The 21145-nt window shown below is 29.9% G+C and overlaps 1 protein-coding gene across 1 annotated transcript; it reads right to left on the bottom strand.

Annotated features, from left to right (window-relative positions):
* Positions 1-2265: 2265 nt before the first annotated feature.
* Positions 2266-4888, bottom strand: LOC129759155 (uncharacterized). Its single transcript, XM_055756567.1, has 6 exons — positions 4837-4888; positions 4612-4775; positions 4328-4485; positions 3739-4168; positions 3535-3658; positions 2266-2717 (listed from the first exon to the last, which is right to left on the bottom strand). Exons 1-6 carry the CDS (start codon positions 4886-4888, stop codon positions 2272-2274), a joined length of 1374 nt encoding a protein of 457 aa, XP_055612542.1. The 3' UTR covers positions 2266-2271.
* Between the last annotated feature and the right edge of the window lie 16257 nt (positions 4889-21145).

Here is a 21145-nt window from a genome sequence, read left to right as displayed (position 1 = left end):
TTTAAACTGTTAGCAGAAAAATTGGAACTTGGTTTGTCAGAGGTTTCGGTTTCTCCATAATGAAATGACGAGATGCGAGTATTTATTTTCGAAATAGTTATTTTTCGACAATAAACGCTGTTATTTAAAATCATTTTCAAAACTAAGCCAACCACTCCCTCTAGCAAATCGTGCATCGGATCGAACGACAAGTTACGAGTTAAATGAAAGTATTTCAGATCATGTAACGAACAATCCCTAAGAATACCGCACATTTTCGGAATCATCGACCCGGCTTGAAGACACTCTAAATCCTGTTGATAGACTGTACGTAAACGGAAATGCACTCCAAAATTACCGGCTTTTAAATCGTCCCGTGATATATAGCACGATCTGCAAAAAAAGTTAGCTGAAGGTCTGAGGAATTCAAAAATTTCATGAAGAGCTAAAGTGTCGCCTACAATATTAATCAAAACACCTCTTATTATAAATTCCTCACCATGAATAGTTTTGAAACTAATCCCTTCGTCGGTTTCAAGCTTCTTTAAATCATCAATCAATGGTTTAAGGATGCTCTTGTAACCGTATTGCTTGATGAATTTACTGTTGAACAATAGAATCAAATATATTCGATCAAGTGAAGAATTTATAATAGGATTAAAGTTTTGAATTTTAAATGAAATGTTAGTTAATTTATTTTTGGATTTTCTTGAACCTAATGGATTTAAATATTCTACATCATCTACATGCATTGTTAATCTCAAAGCGTGAGGATACTTGATTAAAAATGGGTGACACTTGAATTGAAAAGAATCCTTGAATCCACAAATGGTACCATCCGATGACGATTCTTCTGATAACACCATGTTTCGCGCCTCTGGATTATTCAAAATAAGCCCTAGTGTATCAATAATTGAAATATACTGAGTAGAATCAGTTATGGTTTCTAGTTGTTTTGAAATAGATGTTTGTGCAAACCGCTTTCGAGAAACACTAAATGGTTGATGATAGAAAGGTAATGTTTTGCGAAATTTTCTTCTCCCAAGTACTTTAGATTGAGGTTGAGGAATGGCATGTTTGGCTTTTTGTGCAAGAAAAGAAAAATTTTTTTTGTGAGATCTTACAGTAGTAAATAAATCCATTATTTTCATTTTGTTAATAAGATTTGAAGTTTCAGGGTCTTCTGTGGAAATCTCTTTATTAAGTAGATATTTTTTTATTAAAGTTAAATTATATCGCTGAACATTTTCTATTATATTTTCAACATTTGAAATAAAAATTTTGGTCATATTTTCCGGTATTTTAACATCACTACGCAAATCTGATACCATAGAAGACGCCTGATTCTGTAAATCTTCTAAAGAAATCGGTGACATAAAGAATAATTTGTTAGTAATATTGGATGGTTGCAATTGTGCATGAAGCGTATGTGATCTATGCATCGACGATTCATTAGTTGTTTCATATATTTCAATATTGTTTTCAGAAGATACTTCAGATTGAAACAGTTCGTGATGAAATTCCTTTAAATGCCTATTGAAATTTGAAAATTTAGTAAATAAAAGCACGCATAGCATGCATTTGAAATTAGCAATACTTTTTAAATTATGAAAGCCAGTCAAGTGATTTTTAAAAGCTACTAAATTAGTCCAGGAAGTGTTGCAATCTGAAAATTGACAAGGAAAACCATCGTTGATGTCAACTGTATCGGTTTCCATTCGATCCAACTTTTGAAGGAAGTTGGCACCTTGTTGTTTTTTATTATTATTTAAATCCATGCTTATCCCACGAGTAGCTGGGGAAATAGAAGTCCGCTGAACCAGAGCCCCGCTGTAGTCCAGTAAGAGCGTTTCTTACTGAGGAGTGCGCTCTGGTGCTCCACAGGCTCCGTTTGGGATTGAGATATAAAGCCTCTCAATCATTCATCCATAGACACGGTTGCTCGCATTACATCTAGGAATTAGGCTTTTGTTAAGTTCATTTTGCCGCTGGTACGTTACCACCCTGCACCACGAGGAGGCGAACTAATTACAGGGTTAGATTACTAAATGTCTGAAATCTATGAAAATTAAAAAATAATTGCTGAGGCTACCAGAAACTCATAAAGCTAATTTAGTTAAATGGACTAAACGAAGATGGTAAGGCATTGACTGTCAACATGGTCAATCTAGCTGCGAAAGTTTCTGATAACCTCGGTATATATTTTTCTATACAAATCTATACAAATGATCAAAGACTAATAGTTAAAAAAAAGAAATACAAAAACCTACCTTCAAAACCGTTGCATTTCTCCTACACACCTTCTTCGGCGCGATGAGCACGCGAGTAGAGGTTGAGGACACTCAAAACCATTGGCTTGGGAGTGGCCTTCTTGGTCTGGTACACCTCTAGTTGAACCAAGTCCAATAGGCTCCTCAGCAGGGATGGGATTTTGACGTTGAGAACATCAAATATTTTGAAAAAGGTGTCGAGCGCTTGAAGGCTCGAATCACCACATTCAATTGTTTCACCACCATCGACTAGAAGGAGGTAATTCCCCCTCCTTTCTGCCAAACCGAGACAGATTATATGTGGATGAAATCCCAATTGAATGTGGCTTACCAGCTGTGCCGGATCCACCCACCTTATCAAAGGCGCCAGTGTTAATTGGTTGATGCTCAGCTCCCGGTCCATCCAGTTCCGCTTGCAGCCTCTCGAACCCATTCTCGTGAGTAGTATTCCGCATGCACGGATGTAATCTAAAATAATTAAATATTATTAATTAAAAAAATATGCAAATATTATAACGAACTTATTTTGGACCACCTTGCATATTACAGTAGGAATTTTTGAAAAGGGCGAATACGCCAAATGTAAACAAACGGAGTTATCAGCTGGGTGAAAAGCTTTTGGTGTTGTCAAACTTTGAATGCGTTGTTGGGGCATTCGCCGTATTCAAAAGCGAAATATCTCTTTAAAGCGATTAATCATGAAAAATTGAAAGAAATAATTAAACAAAGCCCGGGCTTCAACTATATTGATTCATTTTTTACTTGGTCTAAAATGAGTCCTTTACTATAGATGCTTCCAAGCTGTAGAGCAACAGACTTATTAATATAGGAACACCTTGTTACTTTTTTATTATATTTCTATCAATAATCAATTACTTAAACTTGTTTTTCACAAATACTGGGCTTAAACTAATTAAATTTGTTTAATTATTTTATGATTCATTGGTTTATGTGAGAAATACTGGAGGGTAGTTGTAAGGCGATCCAAAATATATACGTGGTCCAAAACAAATTTGTGATATTATGTGACGGATTGAAAAACACAACAAATGTATGTATGAATACTAACTAGGATAACGTACTTATTTTGGACCAGGTACATGTCTCATATCACCTTGCCTATATTATCCAGTATCGCTTTTATAAATCAATTAATCATGACAAATTTGAAAAAATGTAAGTTGGTAGTTAATTACGGGAGAATAGTCCAAAATAAGTAACTGGTAAAAAACAAGCCCGTTACCGTTTGTTTTTTGGCTCAAATATTACATAAAATTTTTCTTACCATCTTCAATCGTTTCAAAATTTTTCCCCAAGAATTGAGCCTTCGAGAGGAAAGTTCTGAGTAATGCCAAGTTTGGTTGAGCCTTTTCAGCATTACTGTGGATCCGTTGATATGCTTGTTGGATCTGAAATAACACAAAAAATATTGAAACATTATTTTGAAAAATAATTGAAACATAATTTTGAAAAATTTTCATAAACTCACCATTGCGCCACCAAAGCTACGGAAATGAGGGAACTTGGTTATAATGTCCTTGGGAGATACTTTCGATGAGCGCATAGCCTCGAGTACTTCATGCGTATTACGCATCATCGAAATTATCTCCCTCATGTTTTCTCTGATGGCGGGAAGATCAGCAACCAAATCAACCTCTTCCAAAACGGTTTCTTGAATGTGCAGTGGATTGGGATGTGGTGCTCGTAGAAATTTTCGGTTTTCACGAGGCACACTCTTCCGCATCGTGTCCAGACGTCGCTGAATTAAACCCGTGTGATTACCTTTCATATTGCCATCATTTTTCCAAAAAAACAATGATTCCTTTGGCGCATCTTCTCTGACTCTTGTTTTTTCCAGATAAGGAAAGGCTTCTAGAATTGCGTCCGCCAGCGACATCTTGTCTTTAATGTTGGGGTAGCTGAAACGATAGTTTATACAAAAGGGTAAATTAATATAATTTGGAGCATTTAGGTACGTTATCGTTAATTTGATTGTGAATTTTTGGATATGTTTTGAAGATTCTCTAATTAATTCAATAAAAAATAAAAATTCAAAAAATGAGTTTTGATAAACTTACTCGTTATTCAACATCCGTATTTTAAAGAAATGGTTACATAATATCCTGACCATTTCCAAAGCCGTGTTATGATCTAGGGGTAACTCGTTCAGCAGGACAGCGTAAAACTTGTTGCTAAAATTGCTGTCCGCTTCCAGTACCTCTCGAATAACGGTGGCCTATCATAAAAAAAAAACAATACCAAATTTAAGCAAATGGGAAACACTCCAAAAGTTTTTTTTACAAAAGTGTTTTCCTTAACCACGTTTAAGTTAATAAATTACAAAATATATGATTACACGTACCTCGATCTCTCGTCGAACTCGACCGGCATTGGAAGATTCCGGCATCGGTGATGTCTGCTTGGACAAAAAGTTTTTTATAAGCAGCCGCGGCCCCTTCAACACTCCAATATCTTCCAAATCTTTTTCGGATGTGATTTGGAGAGAGGCCAACGTGAAGCCGTTGTCTGAAGAAAAAAAAAAAAACAAAATTTAATGATAGGTTTAAGATTTTTTTCAATCACTTACCTATTAAAATTCGCCATGTTTCTCCATCTACAATGTTCGACAGGTCCTCCATTTTTTAAATTTCAAACTATTGCAGCGTCAAGCACCTGAAAAATAAAATATCACATTTATGTCGCATGATGTTAAAGCCTACACAAGTAATTTTAATACTCACGATTTTACGACATTAATTGAAATCCGTTTCGTTCAAATTCTTTGAAAAAAGTTTTCTGCCCGAACGAAAGCGAAACCACCGAAACTTGAGAAAAACGATCAAATTTTTGGGGTGTTAAGTTGGAGCTTCGAACTTTGTTTTTGGGGTATTGACAGCAACCCAAAATTAAGAACGCTAGCCGAACTTTGTTTTGATGCGTTGGCGTTCTCAATTTTGGGTTATATATGTTCTGAGTGATTCAAAGAGTAGTCATTCATTACTGATTTTAATGACTGCGATGACAAAACACGTCTTATTTAAACGATAAATACTATCAAGTTTTCAAAACTCGGGTTTTTCATTCTTTTAAAGGTGCTCCGCCAAAATTTTTGATTTTAAAAAGTGCTCCGCCGAGCAAATGATCTGAAAACCCCTGCTCTAGACCAAGAACTGGGGGGATTGCTCTTTGGTCGAGGTCCCTCCGACTTAGACAGTATTATTACAGATCCCGAAAGTCCTCCTCCCGGCCGTCGGAAATGACCTTATGCTGCTTACCGCATCGTGGCTTCGTGGCATCGAGAGTAACCCTTTCGAAACCCGACTCCCCAGCCTCGAACTCCTGGAGATCCTTCTGGCTGATCTGAAGCATCTCGTGGCCTCTACGCTGTCGATCCCCTGAGCTGGTAGCTTCTGTATGCTGACCGCAGCGCACAACCAAAGCACGAGAGTAACCCTTTCGGCTATCAGCTTCACCCAATTGTTCCGGGGTGGACCGACCGACCTTCGCGCTGAACCATCTCGGTTGCGGATCCTGGGACTCTTCCCGGCCATCGGTCGTGAGCTCACGCTTGCTAACCGCAACGTGGCTCGCGACGGCATCGAGAGTAACCTTCTCAATCCACGAGAGGCTGGCTGTGGACTTTTGGCGACCTGGCCTCTGCCTTGGCTGGTCCCTCTAGGTTGGCTCGTCTCGGCTGATTTGTCCCTCTACGCTGGCTGCTGCAGAACTTGCTAACCGCAAGTTAAATACTTGAGGGTATCCCTCTTGAACTAACTTAAAAATTTCCAATCCAGACGTGTCTGGGCCCATAACCTGTTGAAAACGCAAGTGGTGGAATAGAGTTATCTTTATGCATGTTTCGTCAGTCTAGTCATTACATAACTACACAATTCATGAGCGATTGCGAATGTCGCACTCTTCACTTTTCATATTCCCTATCCACGAAAGTACTCATTTCTGAAAGAGTAATACGATAAATCTACTCATTCTTATCTGCCAACACTGCAGTGTTACTGTTAACCACAGTTTGAGTAGGTTTCCTATACAGTGTGATAACGTAAACATTTGTATTGTCTACATCATCACCAACTGTCATCAGCAACCATCAATGATCTCGCTATTGTTCTCAACAGACGAATTGGCCAAAACAAACGGAGAACCAAAACAATGTTTTTTGGTTCGTCGACTTTGCAACCGAATCTTCTGCTACCGGGATACGTTTTCTTCTGGAGGATCCGAAAACCGTAAGTTCAACAAGTCTATATTATCACACTTATTCTTAAAAAAATCGATTTACTACTTAAATGATAGTTTAGGTCCTCAGGATTTTTAAGGCTGTGATTTCTTTCAAGAATCCCCTTGAATTCTGAATTCTACCCGTATGCCATTTGTTTTCGATTGAAATCGTTTTCTCGTCCCTACGGTGAAATCATTTTTGTTGATTGGTCATTTACCAGCTATCCAACCAGTCAATGGCACACAATACCTGGAACTTCATTGTTCCATTCATTGCCGATCAGCTGGGAGAAAAAGTCAACGAATATCGGGACACCCCAACAGCAAGAACGAACGCTCTCTCGGTCCTTTCACTTTCCATTATCCCCGGCCGAAATCCGGTGGAAATTGATTTGATTGCCGAAATTACTACATATGACATTGACGACAACGAGCAAGCAGCCAGCCGTTTGACTTGATTGGATGTCATCAGTGTTAGAATGGTTCAATTTTTTTTTTATCATGTAAGTATGTTTAAGAAGACTTGCTCAAGTAAATATGGGTTCATTCAAATGTTTCCAAATAATGCGTCTGAATCCATTTTGGTATAGGTTATGTCGTTTTGAAAATATCTGCAGATATCCTACTACCTGTTTGAGAAAATTTTGAATCAGATTAACTCTTATATTCTTAAACCGTTCAGAATTGTCATGAATATACGCCGATTGAAAGAGCAAGGATCTTGGTTGGTTCCCCCTTTCGTTTTTGGAACCGAACCGATATGGATTGGCAAGCAGCATTTTGAGCTGTCATAACGCTCGATATGATTCCATTCCATTCCATCAGAATGACGCTCTCTCCGGTTGGCTGAAAGAGGACAACAAAGACGACAACGACACGAATCATGACGATGTAAATTTATTGAATTCACTTAGCGAGAATGAATTCCGTTCGCTCTCGGTGCAAGCTCATTCAGGGGATTTTCCTGAACCCCGGTTCTCCTGGAGGCTGAGATTGCTGTAGGTCCGTGCAGTAGGGTGGATTAAATGATGTCCATTAGCCCGTGGCTTTATTTGCGGAAGAACCATGCATTTGTCATCTTTTTTGAGTGGAAATATGCGTGTAAACAGGGAAGGGAGGACATGAATCAGGCAGAGAAAAGGTGGAATAACTGCTGAATATTAGAACAAAGTTCAGGTTTAGGAAATGACAAAAATGACAAAAATGAAAAAAATGACAAAAATGACAAAAATGACAAAAATGACAAAAATGACAAAAATGACAAAAATGACAAAAATGAAAAAAATGACAAAAATGACAAAAATGACAAAAATGACAAAAATGACAAAAATGACAAAAATTACAAAAATAACAAAAATGACAAAAATTACAAAAAATACAAAAATTAAAAATATAACAAAAAATACAAAAATGACAAAAATAACAAAAAAATACAAAAATTACAAAAATTACAAAAATTACAAAAATTACAAAAATTACAAAAATTACAAAAATTTCAAAAATTACAAAAATTACAAAAATTATAAAAATTATAAAAATTACAAAAATTACAAAAATTACAAAAATTACAAAAATTACAAAAATTACAAAAATTACAAAAATTACAAAAATTACAAAAATTACAAAAATTACAAAAATTACAAAAGTTACAAAAATTACAAAAATTACAAAAATTACAAAAATTACAAAAATTACAAAAATTACAAAAATGACAAAAATTACAAAAATTACAAAAATTACAAAATTACAAAAATTACAAAAATTACAAAAATTACAAAAATTACAAAAATTACAAAAATCACAAAAATTACCAAAATTACAAAAATTACAAAAATTACAAAAATTACAAAAATTAAAAAAATTAAAAAATTAAAAAAATTACAAAAATTACAAAAATTACAAAAATTACAAAAATTACAAAAATTACAAAAATTACAAAAATTACAAAAATTACAAAAATTACAAAAATTTCAAAAATTACAAAAATTACAAAAGTGACAAAAATGACAAAAATGACAAAAATGACAAAAATGACAAAAATGACAAAAATGACAAAAATGACAAAAATGACAAAAAAGACAAAAATGACAAAAATGACAAAAATGACAAAAATGACAAAAATGACAAAAATGACAAAAATGACAAAAATGACAAAAATGACAAAAATGACAAAAATGACAAAAATGACAAAAATGACAAAAATGACAAACAGACAAAAATGACAAAAATGACAAAAATGACAAAAATGACAAAAATGACAAAAATGACAAAAATGACAAAAATGACAAAAATGACAAAAATGACAAAAATGACAAAAATGACAAAAATGACAAAAATGACAAAAATGACAAAAATGACAAAAATGACAAAAATGACAAAAATGACAAAAATGACAAAAATGACAAAAATGACAAAAATGACAAAAATGACAAAAATGACAAAAATGACAAAAATGACAAAAATGACAAAAATGACAAAAATGACAAAAATGACAAAAATGACAAAAATGACAAAAATGACAAAAATGACAAAAATGACAAAAATGACAAAAATGACAAAAATGACAAAAATGACAAAAATGACAAAAATGACAAAAATAACAAAAATGACAAAAATGACAAAAATGACAAAAATGACAAAAATGACAAAAATGACAAAAATGACAAAAATGACAAAAATGACAAAAATGACAAAAATGACAAAAATGACAAAAATGACAAAAATGACAAAAATGACAAAAATGACAAAAATGACAAAAATGACAAAAATGACAAAAATGACAAAAATGACAAAAATGACAAAAATGACAAAAATGACAAAAATGACAAAAATGACAAAAATGACAAAAATGACAAAAATGACAAAAATGACAAAAATGACAAAAATGACAAAAATGACAAAAATGACAAAAATGACAAAAATGACAAAAATGACAAAAATTACAAAAATGACAAAAATGACAAAAATGACAAAAATGACAAAAATGACAAAAATGACAAAAATGACAAAAATGACAAAAATGACAAAAATGACAAAAATGACAAAAATGACAAAAATGACAAAAATGACAAAAATGACAAAAATGACAAAAATGACAAAAATGACAAAAATGACAAAAATGACAAAAATTACAAAAATGACAAAAATGACAAAAATGACAAAAATGACAAAAATGACAAAAATGACAAAAATGACAAAAATGACAAAAATGACAAAAATGACAAAAATGACAAAAATGACAAAAATGACAAAAATGACAAAAATGACAAAAATGACAAAAATGACAAAAATGACAAAAATGACAAAAATGACAAAAATGACAAAAATGACAAAAATGACAAAAATGACAAAAATGACAAAAATGACAAAAATGACAAAAATGACAAAAATGACAAAAATGACAAAAATGACAAAAATGACAAAAATGACAAAAATGACAAAAATGACAAAAATGACAAAAATGACAAAAATGACAAAAATGACAAAAATGACAAAAATGACAAAAATGACAAAAATGACAAAAATGACAAAAATGACAAAAATGACAAAAATGACAAAAATGACAAAAATGACAAAAATGACAAAAATGACAAAAATGACAAAAATAACAAAAATAACAAAAATTACAAAAATAACAAAAAATACAAAAATTAAAAATATAACAAAAATTACAAAAATGACAAAAATTACAAAAAAATACAAAAATTACAAAAATTACAAAAATTACAAAAATGACACAAATTACAAAAATTACAAAAATGACAAAAATTACAAAAATTACAAAAATTACAAAAATTACAAAAATTACAAAAATTACAAAAATTACAAAAATTACAAAAATTACAAAAATTACAAAAATTACAAAAATTACAAAAATTACAAAAATGACAAAAATGACAAAAATAACAAAAATGACAAAAATAACAAAAATTACAAAAATTACAAAAATAACAAAAAATACAAAAATTAAAAATATAACAAAAATTACAAAAATGACAAAAATTACAAAAAAATACAAAAATTACAAAAATTACAAAAATAACAAAAATGACACAAATTACAAAAATTACAAAAATGACAAAAATTACAAAAATTACAAAAATTACAAAAATTACAAAAATTACAAAAATTACAAAAATTACAAAAATTACAAAAATTACAAAAATTACAAAAATTACAAAAATTACAAAAATTACAAAAATTACAAAAATTACAAAAATTACAAAAATTACAAAAATTACAAAAATTACAAAAATTACAAAAATTACAAAAATTACAAAAATTACAAAAATGACAAAAATGACAAAAATGACAAAAATGACAAAAATGACAAAAATAACAAAAATAACAAAAATTACAAAAATAACAAAAAATACAAAAATTAAAAATATAACAAAAATTACAAAAATGACAAAAATTACAAAAAAATACAAAAATTACAAAAATTACAAAAATTACAAAAATGACACAAATTACAAAAATTACAAAAATGACAAAAATTACAAAAATTACAAAAATTACAAAAATTACAAAAATTACAAAAATTACAAAAATTACAAAAATTACAAAAATTACAAAAATTACAAAAATTACAAAAATTACAAAAATTACAAAAGTTACAAAAATTACAAAAATTACAAAAATTACAAAAATTACAAAAATTACAAAAATTACAAAAATTACAAAAATCACAAAAATCACAAAAATTACCAAAATTACAAAAATTACAAAAATTACAAAAATTACAAAAATTAAAAAAATTAAAAAATTAAAAAAATTACAAAAATTACAAAAATTACAAAAATTACAAAAATTACAAAAATTACAAAAATTACAAAAATTACAAAAATTACAAAAATTTCAAAAATTACAAAAATTACAAAAGTGACAAAAATGACAAAAATGACAAAAATGACAAAAATGACAAAAATGACAAAAATGACAAAAATGACAAAAATGACAAAAATGACAAAAATGACAAAAATGACAAAAATGACAAAAATGACAAAAATGACAAAAATGACAAAAATGACAAAAATGACAAAAATGACAAAAATGACAAAAATGACAAAAATGACAAAAATGACAAAAATGACAAAAATGACAAAAATGACAAAAATGACAAAAATGACAAAAATGACAAAAATGACAAAAATGACAAAAATGACAAAAATGACAAAAATGACAAAAATGACAAAAATGACAAAAATGACAAAAATGACAAAAATGACAAAAATGACAAAAATGACAAAAATGAAAAAAATGACAAAAATGACAAAAATGACAAAAATGACAAAAATGACAAAAATGACAAAAATTACAAAAATAACAAAAATGACAAAAATTACAAAAAATACAAAAATTAAAAATATAACAAAAAATACAAAAATGACAAAAATTACAAAAATAACAAAAAATACAAAAATTAAAAATATAACAAAAATTACAAAAATGACAAAAATTACAAAAAAATACAAAAATTACAAAAATTACAAAAATTACAAAAATGACACAAATTACAAAAATTACAAAAATGACAAAAATTACAAAAATTACAAAAATTACAAAAATTACAAAAATTACAAAAATTACAAAAATGACAAAAATTACAAAAATTACAAAAATTACAAAAATTACAAAAATTACAAAAATGACAAAAATGACAAAAATAACAAAAATGACAAAAATAACAAAAATTACAAAAATTACAAAAATTACAAAAATTACAAAAGTTACAAAAATTACAAAAATTACAAAAATTACAAAAATTACAAAAATTACAAAAATTACAAAAAATACAAAAATTACAAAAATTACAAAAATTACAAAAATTACAAAAATTACAAAAATTACAAAAATTACAAAAATTACAAAAATTACAAAAATTATAAAAATTATAAAAATTACAAAAATTACAAAAATTACAAAAATTACAAAAATTACAAAAATTACAAAAATTACAAAAATTACAAAAATTACAAAAATTACAAAAATTACAAAAATTACAAAAATTACAAAAATTACAAAAGTTACAAAAATTACAAAAATTACAAAAATTACAAAAATTACAAAAATTACAAAAATTACAAAAATCACAAAAATTACCAAAATTACAAAAATTACAAAAATTACAAAAATTACAAAAATTAAAAAAATTAAAAAATTAAAAAATTAAAAAAATTACAAAAATTACAAAAATTACAAAAATTACAAAAATTACAAAAATTACAAAAATTACAAAAATTACAAAAATTACAAAAATTTCAAAAATTACAAAAATTACAAAAGTGACAAAAATGACAAAAATGACAAAAATGACAAAAATGACAAAAATGACAAAAATGACAAAAATGACAAAAATGACAAAAGTGAAAAAAATGACAAAAATGACAAAAATGACAAAAATGACAAAAATGACAAAAATGACAAAAATGACAAAAATGACAAAAATGACAAAAATGACAAAAATGACAAAAATGACAAAAATGACAAAAATGACAAAAATGACAAAAATGACAAAAATGACAAAAATGACAAAAATGACAAAAATGACAAAAATGACAAAAATGACAAAAATGACAAAAATGACAAAAATGACAAAAATGACAAAAATGACAAAAATGACAAAAATGACAAAAATGACAAAAATTACAAAAATTACAAAAATGACAAAAATTACAAAAATTACAAAAATTACAAAAATTACAAAAATTACAAAAATTACAAAAATTACAAAAATTACAAAAATTACAAAAATTACAAAAATTACAAAAATTACAAAAATTACAAAAATTACAAAAATTACAAAAATGACAAAAATGACAAAAATAACAAAAATGACAAAAATAACAAAAATTACAAAAATTACAAAAATTACAAAAATTACAAAAGTTACAAAAATTACAAAAATTACAAAAATTACAAAAATTACAAAAATTACAAAAATTACAAAAATTACAAAAAATACAAAAATTACAAAAATTACAAAAATTACAAAAATTACAAAAATTACAAAAATTACAAAAATTACAAAAATTACAAAAATTACAAAAATTACAAAAATTATAAAAATGACAAAAATTACAAAAATTACAAAAATTACAAAAATTACAAAAATTACAAAAATTACAAAAATTACAAAAATTACAAAAATTACAAAAATTACAAAAATTACAAAAATTACAAAAGTTACAAAAATTACAAAAATTACAAAAATTACAAAAATTACAAAAATTACAAAAATCACAAAAATTACCAAAATTACAAAAATTACAAAAATTACAAAAATTACAAAAATTAAAAAAATTAAAAAATTAAAAAAATTACAAAAATTACAAAAATTACAAAAATTACAAAAATTACAAAAATTACAAAAATTACAAAAATTACAAAAATTACAAAAATTACAAAAATTACAAAAATTTCAAAAATTACAAAAATTACAAAAGTGACAAAAATGACAAAAATGACAAAAATGACAAAAATGACAAAAATGACAAAAATGACAAAAATGACAAAAATGACAAAAATGACAAAAATGACAAAAATGACAAAAATGACAAAAATGACAAAAATGACAAAAATGACAAAAATGACAAAAATGACAAAAATGACAAAAATGACAAAAATGACAAAAATGACAAAAATGACAAAAATGACAAAAATGACAAAAATGACAAAAATGACAAAAATGACAAAAATGACAAAAATGACAAAAATGACAAAAATGACAAAAATGACAAAAATGACAAAAATGACAAAAATGACAAAAATGACAAAAATGACAAAAATGACAAAAATGACAAAAATGACAAAAATGACAAAAATGACAAAAATGACAAAAATGACAAAAATGACAAAAATGACAAAAATGACAAAAATGACAAAAATGACAAAAATGACAAAAATGACAAAAATGACAAAAATGACAAAAATGACAAAAATGACAAAATTGACAAAATTGACAAAAATGACAAAAATGACAAAAATGACAAAAATGACAAAAATTACAAAAATGACAAGAATGACAAAAATGACAAGAATGACAAGAATGACAAGAATGACAAGAATGACAAAAATGACAAAAATGACAAAAATGACAAAAATGACAAAAATGACAAAAATGACAAAAATGACAAAAATGACAAAAATGACAAAAATGACAAAAATGACAAAAATGACAAAAATGACAAAAATGACAAAAATTAGTTTGATGAGATTTAAGAAACATGAAGTCGAAGGCAATAGGCGTTAAAAATAAATGAGGATAGTTCGAAAGTAAAAGAGACAGAGATAAGATAAAGTGAGAAAATTTGGAATTAAATAAAGATAAGCCAAAATGGGCTGGCAGAAAAGTTATTTAAATTTTCTCTTTTTTTTCGAGAACGTTAAAATGAAATATTTGGCGTCTCTGAAATTTAGTCACATTTTCGAGGAGACCCTCCCCAATTCAACGAACTGTTTACGAATAAAACGATCAATTTATTTGAAAATTTGTAATCAAAATACACGAACAAAAGATATCACATGCACTGAAAATTATTCCGAAAATCTTCAAATTTTCAATGATCTGATAAGAGGTCCCAGACAACATGAAATCGTAACACAAATGATAACTTAAGTCGTTTACAATGGTGTTGCGAATCGCAATTGCAACTGAATAGTGAAAAGATCGTATAAAATGTCGTCTGAAGTCAGTTTAAATCTGATCTGATAGAAAGACCGCCATGTTTGCAAATTTTGAAATTATTTTGCTCCAGCACGGGCTTCAACTGAGAAAATCATCGTAATGTTCTCTCAGCAACCAGCAGTGCGTTCAGATGGCTAAAAATCAGATGAGAATCGAGTAATATTGACTAATGAGAGAACCGGAAAATATTGTAGCTGGCAACGATTTGAAGGCTATGCGAGGAAAAAAACTGCGCTCTCTTGCATTCTTCTGATAGGTACGAATAGGGTGTCGGATAACGCCCAATTGGAGTAATTTTCGTCGCTTGAAAGAAAATGAAATTTATGTAAGTATATAAACTCTACTTTGGTGGATCAATGCTGTTTTTTCAACTTTCAAAAGGAAGGTATACCAAAACAGCTTAAGAATATAGCTACAAAAATATTTGCTGAGTATCCTTATTGTTCCTGATAAGATTTTTTCCTGTAAAGAATTTATACGAAAAAATCCTAATTTAATGAAAAACTTACGGGTGCGAAAACCATTTCTATTTTCTCCGAGGAACAGGAAGCATCGAATGACATTTCTATCTCACCGTGCCTTCAATCGTTCCAAAGACTTGAGCCAAAGGAAAAACAATTCTATCTTCAGCTTCCGCAAAAAATCACGTTCCGCGAGGATACAGGATGAGTTGTTAATTAATTATTTTCTCTACACCAGTTGACTGGTCTTGAACTTGTGCCCACCTACACGAGCTCCAAATAAAAGATAGAAAGGTGGGGGGAAGAAAAATCTCGCTTCTATTTAACATCACCACGATGGAAAGGTGTCCGGAAGTTGATTTAGCTGGGCTGGGGAGACCGAGAATCAAATTAATCCTCCTTTCTTCCGATGGAATCATTTTTCTCACGTTCTGAGGACCTGGAGAAAAATCTCCGCAAAGAAACCGGGAATGACTTTCCACGAGACTTTTCATCGTGCGTCTGTTGGGTTGATTGGAAAATTAGCTGCTTCTTGGCACTTGCTCGGCGAGGTCAAATATTTAGACAAGTAATTTTTGTTCCAACCACTTTCTTGACTTGGCTTGGTGAAAACATTTTTAATCGCCCAATCGACGAAATCGGCACGGCAAATTATATCTATTTTTGCGAAGAAAAAATAACACGGAAAGGTTAAACCGGAAATGAAGAAGCTACCGGTCGACTTATTCAAAGTCTCACGGAAAGTAGTAAATTATACATTATTTCCAGAGAGAGAGAAAAAAAAATAAATGAAAAAAGACGAATATGTTCGGCGTTTTGCATCTCGAAAGTTGGCTACCCGTGTATGATTTACGACCGTATTGAACGGTCAAGCAACTTTTAAATTTATGCTCAACAGACACCAACTAAAAGGAATGATGGGCCGGATGAATGGTGAAGTGGAACGGTGAATAAGTGAGGTGAAGTGAGAGTGAGGCTGTTTTCCTGGCCCGAAACTCGACAGGAGAGCGCCAGCAATGCACACACTTAGCGCGGCTCTGTTGTGAATGAGCAGAGTTGAGCTTAGGGATAAAGATGCATATTTCCTGGTTTCGAAAACACATTTTTGAGAATAGTGGGGATAAAAACTTTTGCACTGTACTGTCCAATGAAGTAAACATTTTAATACTTTACAATTAATGTTTTTTTCATTTTAAGTCATAAGACTCTAGATTTAACTTGAAATATTTAAAAAGTTGTTAGTTTCCAGTTAGCCACAATGAGTAGTCGAAGGATACCCAAGTCACCAAAAGGCACATACTTACTTGAATGGAGACTTTTGAAGTTACATATTGCCTGACAAATAGAATCAACTACTCAATTACTTTGAGTGAACTTTATGTACTCATTAATGAACTTGAAAGTTACAAAAGTGATTTATATGTACGTTGTAAAGGACTAAAGTCACATAAACGGCACGGAAGTACTCAAAACGGGACTCATTTTGCACAATTCCCATGAGAAAACTATATGTACTCAATAATGAACTTGAAAGTTGCAAAAAGGCCGCAGCCCGTGGCGTAGAGGATAGCCTTCAAGTCTTCTAAGCCAGTGGGTATGAAATCGAATCCCGGTCACGGCATACATAGTACACTTTCTGTGGGTTGGGGGTTTTAGCATTTGTAAGATGCCAGGCATCTTTCGAAAATGATGTACGCTTAAAGTTAAGAAAAATAAATCTCTTCGAGGAAACATCAAGTTTCATTAAGATCCTGTATGTGTTTGTGTTCGTTTTTATATGTACGTTGTAAGGGACTTTAGTCACAAAAAAGGCACAAAAGTGCTCCAAACGGGATTTATTAAGTCACAAAAAGAGCATTGAGGTGCTTTCGAAATCACACCACCATTTCAAGTTTTAGTTGCAGTTAGAACAACATCTAGATCTTGTGGTAGCGTGTTCGATTCTCACGAAAGTCAGGGTGCGATCAAAAAGCAGGGCAAGTTTTTTTTTCCAATACGTAGTTTGATACTTGAGTGACCATTTTGATGCGATATACGTAGGAAATGTAAAAAAGATGCAATTGAGCTATGGCGGTACTATGTACTGATCATATGTAGTAAATAATCAAGAGAAGATGCTATGAAACGATGCCAAAAGTGCAATTGAGATATAGATTCATTTTCTTAGGTTCTCATTTTATTCAAACTTAGTGATACTATTACTTTTTTATGTAGAAACTACATTAACCGGAACACAATAAATCTCACAATTTAACTTCCACATTTTTCACTTTCTCATTTTGTCACTTTCTCGATCTATTTTTCAATTTAAAACTTTCTTGCATTCTCAATACTTTACTTTATAATTCTCTCATTTTCTTACATTCTCACCATTTATTTTTCTCACTTTCCAAATTTCAATCATTCTCATTTTTTTTATCCTTTCTCTCTTACTCACTTGCTCACACACATTACTCATTACGCTGACTTTTTTTACAACAGAATAATTAATTTTGGAATGTTTAACTTTTTCAAATTCTTACTTTCTCTTTTTGTCACTATTTGACTTACAAACTTTCAGTTTCTTTTATGCTGTTTTATGTTATGAACATGTAATTCCGTTTTTCAAACTCTCTGATTTTTCAACTTATCAATTTTGAGACTTTCCAACACTCTGATTCTCTGACTTTCCAGTGTTCTCAATTTCTTTGATCTGACATTCTGATTTTTACACCTATCAGTTTTCGACTTCCTTGGAGATTTCTTTTCTTCTTTCAGAGGTTTTATATTTTTTTTCGTACTTTTTATTATTTTTTAATTTGAACTTCAGATTTCATTTTTTTTTCTTCTCGACTATCAAACTTTTCAACTTACTAATTTTGTGACACATATTGTCACTTTTTCCCTTCCTCATTTTCTCATTATTTGACTTTTTGAATTTTTCGACTTTTTACTTTTCTGATTTTTTTGTTCTTATTTCAGACTTGCACTTTCAGATTTTCAGGCCTTGTTGGCTTCTGATTTTTTCAACTTTAACATTCCATTTCTGGCGTTCTAATTTTTCCAATTCTTTTTTGCTTATGATTCTTCAATCATTTGCACTTATGCTTTTTCATTTTCTTATTGTTATCATTTCTGACTTTCTTGCTTTTGAGTTTTTTACTTTCTGATTTTTAGACTTTATGATTTTCTGTAATTTAAGCTTTCTTACTTTTTGATTTTCTCACTTTTTTACCCTTAAATTTCTGGCTTTCTGATTTTTAACTTTTCCAATTTTTGGATTTTCATATCGTCTGATTTTCTTACATTCTGACTTATTCACTTCTGACTGTGGCATCTTCACACTTGCTCACATTCTGAGCTTCAGGTTTTCTGACTTAGTTTTTATTACTTTTTACCTACCTACTTAAGGGTCTGGCGCCGATTGACCGACGCATAGGGCTGAATCATTACTTAAAATCACATAAAAATAAAACTTCTTTGACGTTTCGACCTACTTTATTAATGCAGCCGCCTTCTGAAAAAAAAATCTAAACTTTATAACAGAAAAACAAAGAATTATATAAATATTTTCTTTACAATTCCTGTACCACTATCTGTACTATTTTGAACTTACGAAATGTATTGCCACGTGCTACTATAACCCTTCGTTTCATAAAGTAACAAATTTGCAACAATCAATTAAAACTGTTCTAAATTCCATATAAAACGGAAGTTTTCGCGCCCAAATAACTAGACGGCATGCATGGAGCAGAATGAAGAAGAAAAATGTTTTTTTTGCATAAGAACCCTGACAACTCTAACGTTTCTAAGCAATATCAGGGACTATTATATTAGCAAATCAAGAAAAATAATATCATGCAATTTAATTGAAAATTTTAAAATATACTTAAAACAATTTGAAGAGAAAATTTTGTATTCCATAACCAAATCTTTTGTTAATAAATTTTGGCAACACAATATTAGAATGTCATTTGATTGGTATTGCGTATTCAGAGAAAAATTGTATTCACGCAACGGTAGTTAGACCCGAAATTTGACAACCATAATTTGACAGTTCGATTGATGGGCTCCATTTATATATAAATAATCATCTCATATCTGAGGCTTCTTTTCTGGTGGTGTTTTTTGTTGTTCTTTGATAAAGAGTAGCATATATGCGAATAAAAAGGAAAGTAGAAGTGAAATATGATTTTGCAAATTCAAAATTAAAATCGTTTGTAGGTATGGCGCTTTTGAGAGCAGAAATGGAGAAGCATGCGTCTCCTAATAAAATTGCCCATTGTTTGTTTGGGTACTATTTGTATGGACTGGAAAAAGTAGAGCTTGCCAAAATTTAAAACAAAAGCCCAATAACAATCGGAAATTGGGTTAGCAAGTTTGAACTCAACGGAACGGTTAACAGATGCATCAGGTAAAAAATCTTTTTAAAATTTTCTGAAACAGAGCGGAAGTGGATCGTTAAAAAATTCCACAAACAACAACGATTCCTCCATCGGATACTTCATTTTCATTAGAAGTAGTCAATCAAATTCCCGATTGCACAGATATCGATCACATTTGATTCCATTTTATTATTTTTATATTTTTTACTTCCTTTGTATTTTGTTCGGTAGAAATTAAGTAGCCAAATGTTTTCAAATTGTTTGTTTAATAAAATAAATGTTTCTAAAATATCAATGGTTTTCTTTAAATAAAAGATTGTGAAAAAAAAATCTGAAAAATGTTTTGGGTTGGTTTAGTCATTTATTTTTTTTTTAAATCAGTGGTTGTTTCAGTTGTTTTATCACGAAAATCTATGTATATAAAAATGAATTTCTGTCTGTCTGTCTGTCTGTCTGTCTGTCTGTCTGTCTGTCTGTCTGTTCCCTATAGACTCGAAAACTACTGAACCGATTTTCGTGAAACTTGGCAGGGTTGGGTATTGGAGGCCAGGGAAGGTTCCTATTATGGTTTTGGACCCCTCCCTCTCTCAATAAGGGAGGGAGGGGCCTCCCAAACAAAAAACAATTTTTTGCATAACTCGAGCACCCATCAAACAAATGGTATCAAAATTGGCGTGGGGTGGTATTTGAGTACGAAGAATATTCCTATGAATATTAGGTACCACTCCCTCCTCTCAGTGGGGTGATAGGAAGGGGGGAGGGGGGCTACCTTACAATTTTTCATTCAACTCGAAAACTAATCAAGATATTGGAACCAAATTTGGCACGAGAAGGTATTGGGATACGAAAAATATTTCAATGATTATTTGAGACCCCTCCCCCTTTTTTGTAGCAAGGGGGAGGGGGCCTCTTTCATATTTTTTTACATAATTAAAAAACTAATAAAGCAAATGGAACCAAATTTGGCATGGGAGGGTATTTGGATATGAAAAATATTTCTATGATAATTTGAGACCCATCCCTCTTTCCAGTAGGGAGAAATAAACAAGGAAGGGCCTCTTTTATAATGTTTTACACAACTCAAAAACTAATTAAGCAAATGAGACCAAATTTGGCATGGGCGGGTATTTGGGAACGTGACATGTT

This window comes from Uranotaenia lowii, chromosome 1 (genome assembly GCF_029784155.1).
Source record: "Uranotaenia lowii strain MFRU-FL chromosome 1, ASM2978415v1, whole genome shotgun sequence".
Classification (NCBI taxonomy): domain Eukaryota; kingdom Metazoa; phylum Arthropoda; class Insecta; order Diptera; family Culicidae; genus Uranotaenia; species Uranotaenia lowii.
This window is presented reverse-complemented; position numbering and strand designations above follow the sequence as displayed.

Coding starts and splice junctions, on each gene's coding strand:
- LOC129759155 (XM_055756567.1), bottom strand. CDS start 4,888: ATGGAGGACCTGTCGAACATTGTAGATGGAGAAACATGGCGAATTTTA. Junction 4,169..4,327: donor ATACGGATGTTGAATAACGA/GTAAGTTTATCA, acceptor CTATCGTTTCAG/CTACCCCAACATTAAAGACA. Junction 2,718..3,534: donor TTTTGAAACGATTGAAGATG/GTAAGAAAAATT, acceptor TAATTATTTTAG/ATTACATCCGTGCATGCGGA.